We start from the raw sequence: 17973 nt of genomic DNA, 5'->3' as shown, positions 1-17973 counted from the left end.
AGAATCTCTCAAAACATTTTGCTAATTTGTCAAATTGTAGGTCCTGATATTTCTATTAGACGCATGAAAAAATTCTTAAGGGGTAATAAATTCAAGTCTTTTATATTTAGCCTTGGGAGGTATTTTTAAGTTGTAGATTTTGTCACGTTCTGAATTAATACCAACCTAGAGAACAGGGACTGACAGACTGCTGTTCACGAGTCAAACCGTGCTCACCACCATGTGTCTGGAAATCACATTTCATGGAAAACCAGTCATGCTCATGCCTTTACACATTGTCTATGGCCGCTTTTGCACTACAAGGGCAGAACTGGGTAGCTTCGACAGAGATCATATGGCCTGTGGAGTCTAAAGTACTTATTATCTGGCCCTTTACAGAAAAAGTTTGCCAGCTCCAGGGCTACAGCATCAAATACAAATCACAAGCCTATTTTGCAATGCACAGGTTTACATGTTGCATAAGTACAGTAAGGTCTTTTTTTTTTTTTTTTTTTTTTTTGGTGGGGGTCTTGCTCTGTCGCCCAGGCTGCCTGCCACCATGATGGTAATTTTTTATTTTTTAGTAAAGCCAGGTTTCACCGTTTACCAGGATTCTCCATCCTGACCTCGTGACCTGTGCTGGGATTACAGGCATGAGCCACCGTGCCCGGCCAGATCATTTTTTTAAAAGGAGATTTCTGTACCAGCTCCCAACTCAGGTAAAAATCCACTGAGAAAACAAATAACTGCTGAAGGCAGGGACTCATGCCTGTAGTCCCAGCGCTTTGGGGCTACTATACTTTGGCCGAGGTAGGAGGACTGCTTGAGCCCAGGAGTTTGAGACCAGCCTGGGAAACACAGGGAGACTCTGTTTCAACAACAACAAAAAATTAAATTAGCCACGTGTGGTGGTGTGCACCTATAGTCCCAGCTACTCAGGAGGCTAAAGCAGGAGGATTGTTTGAGCCTGGGAGGTCAAGGCTGCAGTGGGCCAAGATCATGCTGCTGCACTCTAGCCTGCACGACAGAACAAGACCTTGACTCAAAAATAAATAAATAAATAAATAAATAAATAAATAAATAACTTCAGTGATGAATTAAGGACTTAAGTAACATTGTCAGTACAAGTTTGACAAAGCTTTTCCACAATGCAGAGGGAAACAAGAGGACCGACTGCTATAAAATACATCAGTACGATAAGCCTTACCTTTTCATCTTCAAGATATTCAATGTCCGCTGTGTTATAGCCATCTCTGTGGCGGTGGCTTAGCACTCGGAATCGACTGATGCCAATCGCGTCTACAACAGAACTTCCATCAGGAAACGTTCTCACGTCTTTAATCTCCAGCATGCATCCGTACTCTGAAAGCCTGAAAAGACAGGAGAAATGACTGTGATTTTTAAAATGCAGGGGGTCTTATTTTTCCCTGGATGAGAGTTTACTTTTAAAAGGAATACAAAGCCACACTTTTAAAAGGAATACAAAGCTAGTGTCTCCACATCAGACTTGCAAGGTTATTGTCGCTAAGAGACATGTGCATATGGTCACTTCTGTTAGATGCTAAATATAGTGGTGATGGTGGCTGCAGAGGAAGGGCTCCAGGTGAGAAAGGACTTGTGCCTTAGCAGTTCCAATGGGCTAGTGTTTTGGGAAGGACCCAAGAGATGAGAAGAGATGAAATCTCAAATGTAGCTCCTCAGCCACCTTGGTGAGGCACCATCAGGACTGCCCAGCTGGTGCCACACACGCACTTGGCTTTTCAAAGCTCTCCCCAGCTCTTACCCACACTCCGATTGTAACTATCACCCTTATCCTAGTGATATTCTCATGCTACCATGTGCCAAGCATCACATGGGGCAGTTTATAATACATATGAATTCAAACCCATACTTAAAATTTGATTGGTCAAAAGTCAGCAAAGTGAAAAAACAAGCTATGAGTTCCATGTACACTGAGAATACAGAACACTAAAAAGAATGTGAAAAATAACAAGGAAAACCAGATAAACCACAAAACATATGTCTCTTGAACCCACCAGAGAGTGGAGATTGCTCAGGGTAACCAAACAAAGATCCCACAGGGAAAGAGTAGGCAGAGCCCAGGAAGAGACACAAAAGTGTGTAGGAAGAATTCAGCTATTTTTTTTAAATAAATTGCCAATGACCTTGTGTGGGCTGGCATCAGAGTGTAGGTCTGGAGAGCTGCACTCACAGAGGGAGTTTGCATCACACACAGGCTCTTAACCACAGATAAGAGGCTCCTTGATGAGTCATGCCCTGCAGTGAGGCAGGCTTGGAGGAGCTGACGCTTATTTGGAAGCCTCTGCTGGTGCTGGTTGCTGGGGCAGCAAGTCCTCCACCTTCAAAGGCACTCGACATCTTCTCCCTCCCACCTTTGCCCACAAGGTCTTCAACTCATTCCAATTCTGCCAGCTCTGGCCTCCCCAACCAAAGTGCCCTGGAAAGCAGTCCCCGGCCACTGCCTTCATCTCCTTGCCTTCCCTTCACTCCTCCATATCCTACCGTTCCATCAAAATGACTCCAAAAGAAGTCAGAGATGCCCTCTGAATTGCTCAAATCACTGGACGGGCTCCTGCCTGACCTCCCTAAGGCATGGCCCTGCAGACTGTTGCTGAACCAATGCCTCTGCTCTCCTGCACCCTCTCTAACCAGCCCGGCCCTTCACAGCCCCTACCTCTGCATGTCCCTCCTGCTCCATGCTGCCCGGGGTGGTGTTCTAGGCTATGTCTATTCTCATTCCAAAGCTCTCCCCAGCTCTTACCCACACTCTGACTGTAACTATCACCCGTAACCTAGTGATGTTCTCATGCTACCACGTGCCAAGCACCACACACGGCAGTTTATTATACGAATTCAAGCCCACAAAACATGGAGGCTCAGAGGAATTAACTTCTCTAAGGCCACGGGGAGATTTAGAGCCGAAATGAGAACTCATGGCAGTGTGATTCTAAAGTCCTCATGGTGAGCAGCTTTACTACACATCCCCCAAAACTAAAGAGCAGCGATGATTCAAACTGCCACCTGGATGCCTCTACTTACGTACTTAATAAAACTCTCTCTTCCTGGTGATCTAACAGGATGATCTCATTCATAGCATGGTGAACCTGGAGGCGCCCTGAAGACTCCTCTTCAAGGGAGGAATGAATGCCCCAGCAACCAGCAGAGGCCTCCAAATAAATGTCAGCTCCTCCAAGCCTGCCTCGCTGCAGGGCATGACTCACCAAGGAGCCTCTTATCTGTGGACAGAAGCCTGTGTGTGATGCAAACTCCCTTTGTGAGTGCAGCTCTCCAGACCTACACTCTGATGCCAGCCCACACAAGGTCATTGGCAATTTGTTTAAAAAAAAAAAATAGCTGAATTCTTCCTACACACTTTTATGTCTCTTCCTGGGCTCTGCCTACTCTCTCCCTGTGGGATCTTGTTTGGTTACCCTGAGCAACCTCCACTCTCTGATGGCTTCAAGAAATATATGTTCTGTGGTTTATCTGCTTTTTCTTGTTGTTCTTGTTGTTTGGATGGGAATAACATTCTTTTCAGTGTTCTATATTCTCAGTGCACATGGAACTCATAGCTTATTTTTTCACTTTGCTGACTTTAGATGAATCAAATTTTAATATATTCTAATTTACTAATCCCTCTGTTATGTACTCAGCACCTTGTATAAAAAATATTCCCCCATTCCTAATTATAAAGGCGGTCCCCAATATTTCCTCTTAAATGTTTTTATATTTTGTTTTTCACATTTCACATTAGGAATGCAAATGTGTTATTTTTTTATTTAAGGCATAAGGTAAAGTTTCCCCCCCCCCGCCTCATTTGGACCACCCACTAATTTTCTGGGCACCCTTTATTGAGTAGTTTGTCTTTTCTCATACAATTGTCTATAAATTTGGCGTCCATATATGAGTGGACCTGTTTCAGATCTCTACATTATTGTGTCACTGGTCTACTTACTAAGGCTTGTAAACTTGATATTACAGGAATGTTCTCCTGTTTGTTCAGCCAGATTTGGGCTTATCGTTTACCTTTCTACATGGATTCTAAAATCAGCTTGAGTAAGTCCATAAAGAAGCTTCCTGGGGATGCTGACGGGAATTACTCTGGATTTGTGGAACTGGATAGATATGGCATCTCTATGGCATTGAGTCTGTGCACCAATGGACATGGCATTTCTCTCCATTGATTCAGAACTTCTTATCTTTCAATAAAATTTCAGAATTTTCTCCATAAAGGTCCTACACATATTTTAAAAAGATCTGTCCCTAGATATTTATGGTGGAAAATTCTGAGTGACCCTAAAAATGCAGTCTCCTCTTCTTTCTGGGCACGTGGGTGGACTATATTTGCCAGGCTCCTTTGCAGCAGGTGTGAACAAGAGGCAGCCCCCTTTCTCCAGAGTCCTTTAAGAGCACGTGCACCTCCTCCATAGCTAGCACTTGGATGCAGTGACCTCATCATGACCATGTAGGGCTGACAAGGCCCTAAGGGATGGGAGGGTCCTGAATCCCCAAATCAGTCCACAGAGGGGAATGACCTGATGGCTTGCAACACCCTCTCTGGATAAAGACGTGAAACAAGGGGAGATGAAAACCAAGCGTAGTGTGTTTTTGTAAGACTGAAAATGATTTGGCTGTAGAGATAGAGGAAAAGCTTTGTGCAGGATATAGACATTTTTCTTTTTAAACTTTTTTTATAGAGATGGGGTCTCCCTATGCTGCCTAGGCTGGTCTCCAACTCCTGGGCTCAAGCGATTCTCCCACCTCAGCCTTCCAAAGTGCTGGGATTACAAGCGTGAGCCACCAAGCCCAGCCACAATTTTCCTGGACCTCAAAAGTTGGACTAGATTTGTTTGTATATAAATGGGGATAAAGAAAATTGAAGGCAGAGGGAAGCACAGAGGTGTGGAAGCATGAGCTGTCACAAGAGAAGGGCAAGTAGCATGGCAACGGACTAGCGGGTATGACACTGGAAAGGAAGAGGTGGGCAGTGAGGCTAGAAAGAAGGGATGGGACCGCATTGTGGGCAGCCTTGAACTTGGACTTTGTTATGTAATTGGAGGCACTGGAGGTTTTCAAGCATCAGCCTAAATCATTCTGGAAGAAAAATGACAAACGATGCCCTTCATTAGGACCCTTTGAACCAAATGCTGACAGTTCTTACCCTGCATGCTCAGCAGATAAACACATGCCAAACCGCTTGGTGCCAGTTTCCATGCATCTTCTTATCATAAGCCGATAGCGGGGCTCAAAAACGTGGAGTGGACATGGGACCGTGGGGAAGGCCATGGCACACACAAAGATGGGGACGTCTCTGGTCAGACTGCAGAGCAAGGGGACATGTTATCTCAGATGTATGAGCTGTTAGATCAGAGGGTAGTACTGGCCACCAAAACAGCAAAAGCCAGTCAACCTCAGTTCTCCCCTCTACAAAACAAAACCCTCAGGCTAAGATGGACAAGAAAGCCAACGACCATGGCATGTGAAAATTCTCTGCTCACCCAGGTTTCCTGACAAATCTGTCTTATTTAACTTGAGGAAAGAGAACATGCTGAATTATATTACTTTGCTTGGAAAAGTTATACCTTTTAAGCACTCTAAAAAAATTCTGATAAAAGCAAAAACTACATAATAGTCAAAGGCAATGAGTTTTAAATAGAAGAGTGGAAGAGTGATAAGATCTCTACTAAAATACAAAACTTTTACCATTTAAAAGATGAAAACTGTCAAGCCTGTTGTGATTTGCAATCCTGGGTATTCTCATTCTCTCTACTTTTTAAAACTGTGCTTCACTTTACTCCACTTTGCAGATATTACATTAAAAATTTTTTGAGGCAAAATATACATATATAATTTACTATTCTTAAGTGTACAGTTCATCAGTAACAAATACATTTATGTTATTTGCCTTTTATTTATTTTTAAATAATTCTTTAATATAGAGATGGGGTCTTGCTATGTTGGCCAGGTTGGTCTTGAACTCCTAAGCTCAGGCAATCCTCCTGCATTGGCCTCCCAAAATGCTAGGATTACAGGCATGAGCCACTGTGCCCAGCCTTCTTTGCTTTTCAAATCCTGAAAAATTCAGTATCACTTATTTACATACAAAAAGCAACTATAAAATTTTGTTAAAACACTTTAAAAATATCTTATTAAAAAAAGAAAAAAAATTCTTATAACTTCTCGCAATTATGTTTCCAAAAATATTTTGCAATTAACATTCTTTTCCATTTACAGACCGACAGAGTTCTCTGCCATGAAAAGAAATCTGAGGTGAAGCTGAAGTTGACAAAGTTCAATCTGAACTTAAGACCAAGGACACACAACATGAGCACTTACTTTGACAGTTCTGACATTTCTTCATCATAAATTCTCTTCCTATCAGACAATTCATCTGGCAAATATCGAAATATTAATTCTTCGGCCAGAACAGTTATGTTAAAGTTTCTGCTTGCCAATAACTGTAACGAAAACAACAAAAAAAATCAAATGATACTGTATGTTAATTGACTCTAAAAGACAAAGCTTCTAAGTAGAAAGGTGAACAAGGAGGTGGTCGGTGGGATCTCTGAGCAGGTAACAAGGAACAGGGATGGAGAGGGAGGCAGGCCAGCCTGTATCAAGAGCAGGGGCAGCCCCTCCACTGGGAGAAAAGGCCAGGAGGAGGTGTTCACCTGGACGAAGGATGAGGCAACTCAATCTTGACAGCATCTACATTTTCAACCAAGTGCCATGATGTTGGTGAGAGGGGAGGAAATGAAGTAGGGCATGTTGGGAGAGGAGAGACTTTTGCAATGATCAGCTTGGAGAGTGAAGAACTGGAACTACTAGAGAAAGAATGTAAGAATGATTACTCACGTTTTGAGTCTAAGACTTAAAATTGTTCAATTAAACTGACAGCAATCTTCCCAACGTTGTGTTTTTTTCTAGCTTTGTTGTGTTACTTAGGATGCATGCAAAAGGCAAAGGTTGACTTTTTTTGGATTGAGAAAGAGAATGAGGGACCATGGATTAAAGCAGGATGTGAAGGGAAGGTAGGAGACTGAACAAGAAAGTGCTGGGATCGGTGGGTGGAAGGGCCACAATGTGGCTAAACTACTACTCTGTGTGTGTGTGCGCGTGTGTGTGTGCACACAGAGTAGTAGTCCAGTAGGTTGCACTGTTTTATTGCAGGCATGTATACTAGCATATAGCAGCTCTTTTCACTGACATTCTGATGCACATCAGGGACTGCTGCAGGTGCTTTGTTAGTCCTGAAAACAGTGTAATACTATAGTTGTTCTCTCCACTGCACTCATAAAGCTGTGATTCAGAAAGGGTAAGGGGTCAGTGCTAAGTCACCATGGCATAGCAAGGACCCCAGGCCTGGCGGGCTTCAGGGCTCTGCTCTTTCTTTGGGGGCCTGCTGCATTTCTGGGCTTGGGATGGCTCCACGTATTTCCAACACACCATGGCTGGGTGAGTCCTTCGCATACTGCCAGGTTTCCTTGTGGTTGGTGTGAAACAAACTAAATGTATTGCTGTGACTGACTGAGAACCAGGAGTTCAAACTTTGGAAACGCCTGTTTGAGAACCACCATCGCAGGGTAACTGGTAGAGAAACACGCTATCATCTCATTCACAAAACTGCTTCATAATTGTCATTATTAATGACATAGGTATTTAATAAATAGTTTACGATGTCCTTTTATTGAAGAGTAATACAATAAAACGTGCTCTACTTGGCATGATGCTAACCAAGGGTTCTGTAGATCCATATATAATTGATGATTCAGGTCCCTGGTAGTGCATGCAAAGTTGTCTATGCGAATGATGTGACTCCGGCATTGAAGAAAGACAAAACTATAATTTTGGATTTTATTTCACTCTATGGTATTCTAATTTCTGGAACATTAGTAATCCATGTATAGTTTGCATGTAATCATTCATTCATTCATTCAACAAAGACTTCTAGAGTCTCTGGTGTATGTGCTGGTCCCTGGAAATACAGGGAAAACAGGTCACAGGAAGTCTCAGTACTTAAGCAGCTTCTATTCTTTTTTTTTTTTTTCTTTTTGAGACAGAGTCTCGCACTGTCACCCAGGCTGGAGTGCAGTGGCGCGATCTCGGCTCACTGCAAGCTCCGCCTCCTGGGTTCACGCCATTCTCCTGCCTCAGCCTCCCAAATAGCTGGGACTACAGGAGCCCCCCCTCCATGCCCGGCTGATTTTGTTTTTGTATTTTTTTTTAGTAGAGACAGGGTTTTACCGTGTTAGCCAGGATGGTCTCGATCTCCTGACCTTGTGACCCACCCACCTCAGCCTCCCAAAGTGCTGGGATTACAGGCGTGAGCCACCACACCCGGCCAAGCAGCTTCTATTCTAGTGCCGACCTCCAGCTATCACTTCTTCACTCAGCCCCCTACAAGGCAGCATTGAAACGGAAGTGAGTAAGGTCTGTGTTGTAAACAGGGCTCACACATACATGCATTTTATTCTTGTAAGAACAGACGAGCCTGTTCTGGCCCAGGCAGTCACCAAAACAAGAGGCAGTGGGTCTGATGTATCTACTAGCAAGAAGAGAGAGCAAATGCCCAGAGGAAAACTGCACAGGCGCCACCAAGGAAACAGCTCTGCAGACTCAGAACACAGCCACCACTGTGACACAAAGTGCACAGCACAATAATTGATGTTCATGAGAACTTTGAAGAACTTAAAAAGATTCAGTATGCATGCAATTTAATAAAGCAAGTATGTACATACAATGTTTTAGAAAATGGTTTCAATTGTAACTAGTTATTTTAATGTTTTGGCAGTAAATTTTAAATGTTATAATTATTTAAAACTTCACTTAAGTATAATATCTCCTCTTATCACATCAGATTTAAAAAATAAATTTTACTGTACATTTGTAAAAAGCAAAAACTTTATCCTACTTAAAATCCATTCAATAAGTTTAATCTCTGGAAAGTAATTAAGGCAAATATTATCAGTCTCATTTAATGAATGCAGAACAAAGGAAGACACTCCCCACCCCCTTAAGATGTTATATGACTTGCTCCATAGAAAGTTCATGGCACTAATGGGACCACAGCCCAATACAGCTGATACGGATTCACTATTTCAGAAATTGATCAGAAGGTCTTCGGCTTTTGAATATTCTTCATTGTATTTACCACACCTAACGTAAATGGATTTAATGGTTTATATTGGGGCTAAATATCATTAAATAGCTTCCCCATGGAACCCAAATTTTACTGGTTTTGATTTCAGACCAAAGACAATAAAAACTGACAACTGTAAAAGCCCTAAAGGGACTCATCAGTGGTCAGAAATGATCAAGTCTTCAATCCTACGAAAAACTCTCAAGATGAAAAAGAGAATTCCAGGAGCACATTAAGTTCACCATGACAATGTCTCAACCATTTACAATGAACGTAATGTAAGGGTTCATAATGTTAGGTATTTTCAATCTATCTCAACTAAAATTTCTACCTAAAAATGTCCTTAACATTTAGCAATTTCTGTATGTAAACCTTCCTTGTGTATTTCTTGATTCATCAAAGAGATGAGAAAAGAGCTATCTTTGATTGGAGAAATCTCACTTTCTTTAACAACTGGGTGGGGGAAGCAACGCGAGACAGGGAATAAGCGTCCACCAAGGGATGAGAGGAGGAGCTGTCCGTCATTTCCTAAAATGTACTTACTTCCGAAAGTTTGTCTTTGCACAAAGGACAGTGTGGGGCGTGGTCAAGGCAGCGCTCAAGGCACTTTAGGCAAAATGTGTGTCCACAGGGTGTAGTGACAGGTTCAAACAGCAGTCTGGAAGAAAATATCTGTTTTCAGCCAGAAATGTCCAGGACAGACTTTCAAATCATGGACTGGTTTTTGAAGGATTCCTTATGCAACCCCCTTTCTGTTCTAGAAATCACTTGCATGCACTTTCATTTTATATCTTATTAAATCTTTAGAAAATAAATCAATTATTACTGAGCTCTCCATAGTTTCCCTGATAATAAAAAGCCCATTACACTTTGGTATACATTTCAGAAAGGCTGAAGTTTTAAAAGAGTTGCATGGATTCTGTACCATCCTACCTCATGCAGAGGGCACACTCAAAGTCAGTTACATCAAGCGAGAGCCCCTGACTTTCTTCTGCCTCAGAGTTTGGGCTCCTTTGAGGTGAGGGATCTGAATGTGAACAAATTTAAAACGCTGTAATTAACACCTAAGCACCTGAACCACAGCATGCAAGAAATGTATTTTCTCTGGACCAAACATGTTGTATCAATGTAACAAATCACACTGGGCAGAAATAGTTCCTGCCCAGTTAATAGCATATAGCAATAATTTATCTGGATAGTAAGGATGAATAAAATTTTAAATTATAGCTAAATTTTCTCTGCTATTTTTGACTATGAAGTCTTTGCAGTATAAAACATCTAAAATGCTCTATAATCTTAGAGCTGATATAATCATTTCATTACTAACATTAAACAGTGTAAAATTTAAAAAAATATATTGAATACCAGCTAAAATTCTATCACTTTGGAGTCACAGAACTGCCTGATGAAAACAGTTCACTGACCTTTCTTAGGAATTTTTCCAGGGGCGTTCAGGTCAGGTGCATCCTCCACGTCATCTGGAAACTGTCTCTTTAAGCCAGCGCTGGGTGCTGTTGGAAGGATGCTTTCTAACGCCTTTTTATCCTCTTCAAAGTGTAGACCCAGTATAAAATACAAAACTGAAGAATTGGTATTTCCAAGCATATCAGATTTCTCAGATGAATTCTGGTTAAGTGGGAATAAAAGGAATCCTGAGTATTAAAGAAATCATAACATAAGAGAAAAAGAATGCAGTAGCCTGTACTAGAAATCTTTGGGAAAAAAAGGGGGGGCATACACTCTTCCTTCATAATTGGTTTCATCTATTAATTTCTAAGATGAGCTTTTTTCTTTTCACAGTAAGATACAGGATAATTTCTTCCTGAGCCAGGGCAAGTGAAAAGTTATCTTCATATGCAATCTGTCTATCTGTCTACACACACACACACACACACACACACACACACACACACACATATAAAATCATGTACCATATTGAAATCATCCCTTTGCTTTCTTTTCTTTTTTTGTATTATACTTTAGGTTCTACGGTACATGTGTACAACGTGCAGGTTTGTTACATATGTACACATGTGCCATGTTGGTGTGCTGCCCCCGTTAACTTGTCCCTTTGCTTTATTTTCTCCAAACCAAAATAACTTCAAGTCTCCTGACGTTTGGGGTGATTTGGTGGTGTTCTAAAGCTTCTTTCAATCTTTAATCATTTTCATTACTTCCATAGACTTCATGTAAAAGTTCCAACTCCCAGGTTGAGGAGCTACAACTGGTCTTGAGAAATATGTCTAACTAACATAATGCCATAATGTGTGAATAATCCGTAAACTGTTTAAAATGAAGCAATTACACAAAGCTTAATCAAGAGAATCCTGACAAACACATGCACGTCATACCTCCGAGCTCCCTGCATCACCTTCTTCCAGCAGAGCCTGGGCATTCATGTGGCTGTGACCCTGAGCCTTCAATCTGCTTTGGATGGAAGATGTTAAATTTTCATGCACATTTTCTGTAGCTGAAAACAGCACTTCACACATTACCTATAAAATTGCCAAGAAAAGAAAAAATATATATTTTAAAACACTTTTGTAAAAATATAGTATGTCTTATAGATTCAGAGGAAACTAAGAGGCCAAATAAGCCTAAAATGTGGAAAAGAATAATTTTAACTGCCAACCTTTTAAAATCCAAACATTTTTGAAACCAGAGTCAATGTTTTAAGTTATTTCAGCTTCCAATCCCTTTCCATCTTACACTTTCCAATGACAAAGTGATAGCAATACCACTTCCTTCTACCTGGTCCTTACACACTACATAAAATCTCCCCTAAAAGCCACACAGATAAGACATAAAGGGAGTGTAAAGGTTGCTGGGGGCCTTGATTTAAATCTAAGCTGTGATCACCCACAGGGCTGAGGTCACTATATAGAACTGCTTTATTTATGAGAACCAGAAGAGCCACCTCACAGAGAACTTTAAAGGAAGAGAGAGGGAAAGGCCGTAATTGTGGTTCAAGAACCAGGGAGTGGCATTGGTGGGGGCAGGGGAAGGGGGGACAGCAATGGCCAGTTAGGCATTCTAGCTGACACCCAATGCTGGCAGACACTCAAATAGTCCTATCAAACCTCATGGCTTCAGCTACATCCAAGGCTTGAGGAAAGCAGACAGGAGTGACTGAAACCTAAACAAAGACTCCTCCCACTCTCCACTGTTCCTCATGGTTCAAGGTGAGCGAGCTAGGATCCATGGCCCTGTAGCAATGCACGCCACCACCCTTAGCAGGGACATCAATGTCCTCAGCCCCAGCTCTGAGTAGCCTCAGCAGAGCTGCTGGAGATGGAGCCACATTCCATGTGAGCAGGCTAACATTGTTTTCGGTACCATCTGTGATACAAGATATCTATCAGCCATAGAATGTCCAGGGGAAAACACCATGTCTGAAAAAGCTCCAGGTAGACAACAACCCAGAAGACCTAAACCCTGGTCCAGGAACCTTGGTGAATGTGCTTCATCTCTTTGACCTTGGGCTGACTTTCTCAGAAAAGTGTTATGAGAATCAGTTGAGATATGTTTTAAGATTCTTTGGAAGTTTCCAGATAGGACAAAGCAGGCAGGGATAGCTGAATAGCAGGCTAAAGATGCAATATTATTTTGACAAGTTGAAATGATGGCCAAAAACCAATGAGTGACACTGGTCAATTGAACAACTGTCAGGACAACTGAACAGGACTAAAGCCAATCAATTGCACAAGAGAAGATAAAAAACAACATTGCTCTAAAGTTCTTATTTTTAAAAAAGATGAACTAGGTATTTAAAAATAAACATGCCCCTAATGTGAATACAAGTGAAGGTAAAATTTCACCAACTGTGGCTGTCAAATGTAGATGCTAAAATATAGGGTACATTAGAATGCATCCAGAAGAGGAAATCTTAAAAATGCCACTCTGTGAGAAAAGGATATTTGGCCTACAGGGTGACATTAAGGCAAAGATAATAGCTGTTCTCAAACATCCAATGTGGTTTGAATTGTACAAGGAAGAACTGATTCATTTTCTGTTGCTCCAGAAAATAGAACTAGACAGGTAGGTAAAAATTACAGGGTAAATACATGGTAGAAGTTGACAATAAACAGTGTTAAAACAGGGAGGCACAAACATAAAAACATACGGATTTTCATTACATAAAATTTCATTTCAAAACATAAAAATGCTGGTCATTGGAATGCTAAGTAAGTATCAGGTAACTATCCTATAAGCTTTTTAACAGGACAGATTTCCACATTCAGCATGACTGGAGGATGGGTAAAAGAGCAGGTATTTCTGTACTATGCTGGTGAAGCTTTCCTGAAAATTACAGGTCACCCTATGGAGCTGAATTGATATATTTTACATATATCATAATGTCTTTCATAAAGCTTCTACACAAACTATAATAACCTTGTCTAACTTGTGTCTTTATGTCAACAGAATCAAGGCATGTTTATGCTGTCTCATGAAACACTCTGCTTTACCCAGGGACAAAATATAATGTTTACCTAGAAGTTATCCAATGTATGAACCTTATAATTATTGCCGTGTGCTTTTTATCGCATCATCATGAATGTTCAGAATTATATTTCTTGTTTATTTCACACGCAAGGGTTACTCAGCATGGACATGAAGGCTATAAATAAGACCTGAAAGAGAAAGTCCTTTAACAGAACTCATACCTTCTGTGCTTCTTTCTTCACAGAGTTACATTCAGGATTTAGAGCAAGGCAGTAGAGAAATTCCTTTAACACTTCCTTACTTCTTCCCAATCCAGAAAGAGCCTGAGCTTTTACTTGATGTCCCTAGATTCACCGAAGACAAAGTGTATTATTTTTAAAACCCAGCATGATTATATACTTGAATACAAACTTCCCTGAACAAATTTATTAGAACAATTTGTTTAAATTTCACATTACGTAGAATAAACAAAACCCACCAAAGGATGACTCAATCGCTACTGTCTTTCTCTACCCTGGAAACTTAGCAAACTTCAATAGCTCATAAATACAATCTACAGTCAGAACACAGGAGCACATACCTGAAATGTTCTGCACAAAGGAGTTCTAAGGGACGTGCTAAGAGAAAACTGGCTATCCACTTTAAATTCATTCAGCAATTACAGGTCATTACCATCTTCCTGCCTTCCAGGAGTTTACAGTCTCATGAGCTAAGACAGACATGACTAAAAACAATTACAATACAAATCATAATATACTAAGTGCCACAATAAAAGTAAACAAAATACAATATGAATCAGTAATTTCCCATGGCATTTTCTTCTCATCTTATGAACACAGTATTTTCTCAAATCTGTAAAAGTACTATTTTTGTTTCTTTTTTTACTGGTTTACATATAGTTGACTTTCTCTTAGCACTTGGAATATGTTGTTCCAATGTCAACCAGCTTCCACAGTTTCAGATGAGATGACAACCACAAATATTATTTCCCTGTATGTCATTTTTCTCATTCTCATTTCATGTCATTTTTCTTCACCACTTTCAAGACTTTCTTTTTATCTTTGGCTTACAGCCTAGCCATTTGACTATGATTTGAGTTTATCATTGCTTATAACTTGAGTTAATAACCTCAGATCTGAAATTAATGTTTCCCACTAAATTTGGAAACTTTTTACCCATATTTCTTCTTTTTTTTTCTTGCCAAACATTTTCTGTCTTCTTCTGGGATTCCAATTGCACATATATTGTACCACTTCATATTGTCCCACAAGTTTCCAAGATTCTTTTCGTTTTTCTTTAATCTTTTTTCTGTTTTTTTTTTTGCATTGAATAATTTCTCTTTCTATAGCTAGATCTTCAATTTCACTGATTATTTTGCCATGTATAATGTGTTATTAAGCCTACCTAGAAATTTTAAATTTCAGCATTGATAATTTTTATCTCTAGAATTTCCTTTTTTTTTTTTTTCTTTTTTTAGAGACAGGGTCTCATTCTGTTGCCCAGGCTAGAACACAATGGCATGATCACATCTCACTGTGACCCTTAACTCCTGGGTTCAAGCAATCTGCCTCAGCCTCCGGAGTAGCTCAGACTACAGGCACATGCCACCCTGCCTGGCTAATTTTTTAATTTTTTGTAGAGATGGGGGTCTTGCGATGTTTCCCAGGCTGGTCTTGAACTCCTGGCGTCAAGCTATCGTCCTGCCTCAGCCTCCCAAAGCATTGGGCATACATGCATGAACCATGACACCCAGCCAGAATTTCCATTTTTTATAGCTTCCATTTCCCTGTTGAGATTGCTCTTAAGTCAAAGGTACCATATTCTCCTTCAATTCTTTGCATGCAGTTTAACTCTTTGAAGTTACGCATAATAGCTTCTTCAAAGTCTCTTTGTGGGAAAGATAATATGTGGGCCCACTCAGAGACAATTTTCATTGACTGTTTTTTTGTTTTTGTTTTTGTTTTTTTGAGACAGAGTCTTGCTCGCTCGTCCAGGCTGGAATGCAGTGGTACAATCACAGCTCATTGGAACCCCTGCCTCCCAGGTTCAAGTGATTCTCCTGCCTCAGCCTCCTGAGTAGCTGGGACTACAGGCACCCGCCACCATGCCTGGCTATTTTTTTTTTTTTTCAGTTGAGATGGGGTTTCACCATATTGGCCAGGCTAGTCTCAAACTCCTGACCTTGTGATCTGCCCACGTCAGTATCCCAAAGTGCTGGGATTATAGGCGTGAGCCACCACACCCAGCCTCCACAGCTCCTTTTTAAGCCTTGTGGTTCTCCCTGATGCCTACGAAATTTGGAAATAAGCCAGGATTTGGCCAGAGCTGGGAATCATCCATTCTGGGATTTCTCTGCTTTTAGGGATTCCCCTAATTTCCAGCTGTTCTGTTAGAACTCTGAACTCCTGGTACTCTTAGGTGGTGATGCTGAGTGTTTGTCCCAGTAATTTTTTTTTTTTTTTTTGCAGGTGCAGCTATGGAGATAGATAGAACTCAGGGACCAAAAGACGAAACAAAAAACAAACAAACAAAAAACCCACACATAATTCTTTTCCTTTTCATGTGCAGGTTTTTTAGAAACTCTCCTCCAGCTTCTGTTTTTGGATGCTTTATAGTGTCTTTATTTTTTTTAATCCAGTTTTTGTAACTGTTTTCCCCTCTGGATTCACATGACCACTTCACTCCTTCACTGTTACCAGAAGTAAACCACTACCCCTGTTACTGTCATTTTAATTACTTCTGTATAAAAATTCTCCAGAACATTGGCAGCCACTAATGGGTAAATGTGAAGGTCTATTTTCAGGTCCTATCTTACTGTACTTCTCTCTCCATTGTTTGAAATACCATGACTGTGCTGATGGTGCCGAGGTTCCATCTCTAGCACCAACATCTCTCCTCATGTTTGCTAACTGTCTATTCATCATATCGCTTACCTTGCAGCTCTCTGGAAGAGCAGCCATTTCAAAAGACATGATGAGTATTTTAAACAGCAAATCATCAGTTTCATCCCTGAGCTCCCTGAAGTCTCAAATACACTTCAGACAATCAGTGATTCATCTATGGGACTTTACATTGATAATAAATGTGAAGTTTTACTAATTTTCTTATCCTCCTTTCACAAAAGCAGAATCACAAAAGACTCCACTTTTGTGAAGCCTGAATCTTCCACAAATTAGAAAGTCTGTTTAAGGAAAAGTATAAAATTGTTATTATTATTATTTTTTGAGATGGAGTCTCGCTCTGTCGCCCAGGCTGGAGTGAAGTGGTGCCATCTCAGCTCACTGCAACCTCCACCTCCCAGGTTCAAGAGATCCTCCTGCCTCAGCCTCCAGAGTAGCTGGGATTATAGCTGTGCACCACCATGCCTGGCTAATTTTTTCTCGGCTATTTTGTGTGTGTGTGTGTATTTTTAGTAGAGGCGGGGTTTCACCATGTTGGCCAGGCTGGTCTTGAACTCCCGACCTCAAGTGATCCTTCTGCCTCAGCCTCCCAAAGTGCTGAGATTACAGGTGTGAGCCACCGCACCTGGTCAGGAAAAGTACAAAATTAGGAATACAAAGTTGCTAGGGTCCCTTTCAGGCCTTATAAAAGTCCCCAACTTTCATGTTTCAGTAGTGTCTAAATTTGCTTCAATTATCAAAAGTTCTGAGAAAATAATACCGTCTTATATGCACAAAGAACTTCATGTAAAGTTTCAAGTTTTTCATACATGTGCACAGAATCTCAATCAAGATTTGCATTTTTGATACCACAGTGTATCAATAAATATTTATTAACTGAATTAACTGGCTTTTAAGTAATTTTAAGTCTTACAAGTTCGCTGTTTGGATAAGATCAAACTAATCATGTGCCTATATTTATTTCTGCAAATGGGCAAATATTTTGCTGGCAATGGATTATCTCCAGTTGCTCCAAAAGCTTTGAATCATTAGCTATGATGAATATTAGCCATGCCTGGATGCTTGAAAGGGCAGTTTTGCTTGAATAAGACACACTGCTATAACCCACCTCCCCCCACTTTGAGTGCTTCTCAAAGCACTCAAAGCACTCCCACTCAAAGTACTCCCCACTTTGAGTGCTTCTCAAAGTGCTTGGTTCTAAAACAGCTTCCATCTCAGCTTGATCACACTCGGCCACCTTTGTCTTCCCCGCAGTGAACTTCCTTCCCATCCCCTTACCTTAACTTCCAATAGCACTTCTTCCCCAATCCTAAGTTATAATAATAAACTTAGAATATACCTTTTACTATCTTAAACTTCCTTTTTTTTTGAGATGGAGTCTCACTCTGTTGCCCAGGCTGGAGTGCAGTTGTGCGATCTCGGCTTACTGCAAGCTCCATCTCCCGGGTTGACACCTTTCTCCTGCCTCCGCCTCCTGAGTAACTGGGACTG

General features: G+C 40.8%; 1 protein-coding gene across 2 annotated transcripts in view; it reads right to left on the bottom strand.

Annotated features, from left to right (window-relative positions):
- Nucleotides 1-17973, bottom strand: part of LONRF2 (LON peptidase N-terminal domain and ring finger 2) — a 48602-nt gene that overhangs the window by 15478 nt on the left and 15151 nt on the right. For both annotated transcript variants that reach the window (XM_032176967.2, XM_032176968.2), the window contains exons 3-10: nt 13804-13926; nt 11491-11634; nt 10564-10765; nt 10073-10166; nt 9683-9797; nt 6337-6458; nt 5162-5320; nt 1187-1349 (exon numbers count right to left, since the gene is read on the bottom strand). In XM_032176967.2, coding sequence (XP_032032858.1) covers nt 1187-1349; nt 5162-5320; nt 6337-6458; nt 9683-9797; nt 10073-10166; nt 10564-10765; nt 11491-11634; nt 13804-13926 — 1122 coding nt within the window. The remainder of the gene's footprint in view (nt 1-1186; nt 1350-5161; nt 5321-6336; nt 6459-9682; nt 9798-10072; nt 10167-10563; nt 10766-11490; nt 11635-13803; nt 13927-17973) is intronic.

This window comes from Hylobates moloch, unplaced genomic scaffold (genome assembly GCF_009828535.3).
Source record: "Hylobates moloch isolate HMO894 unplaced genomic scaffold, HMol_V3 SCAFFOLD_15, whole genome shotgun sequence".
NCBI lineage: Eukaryota > Metazoa > Chordata > Mammalia > Primates > Hylobatidae > Hylobates > Hylobates moloch.
Note: the sequence above shows the minus strand (reverse complement) of the source record. Positions and strands in the feature narration are given on the sequence as shown.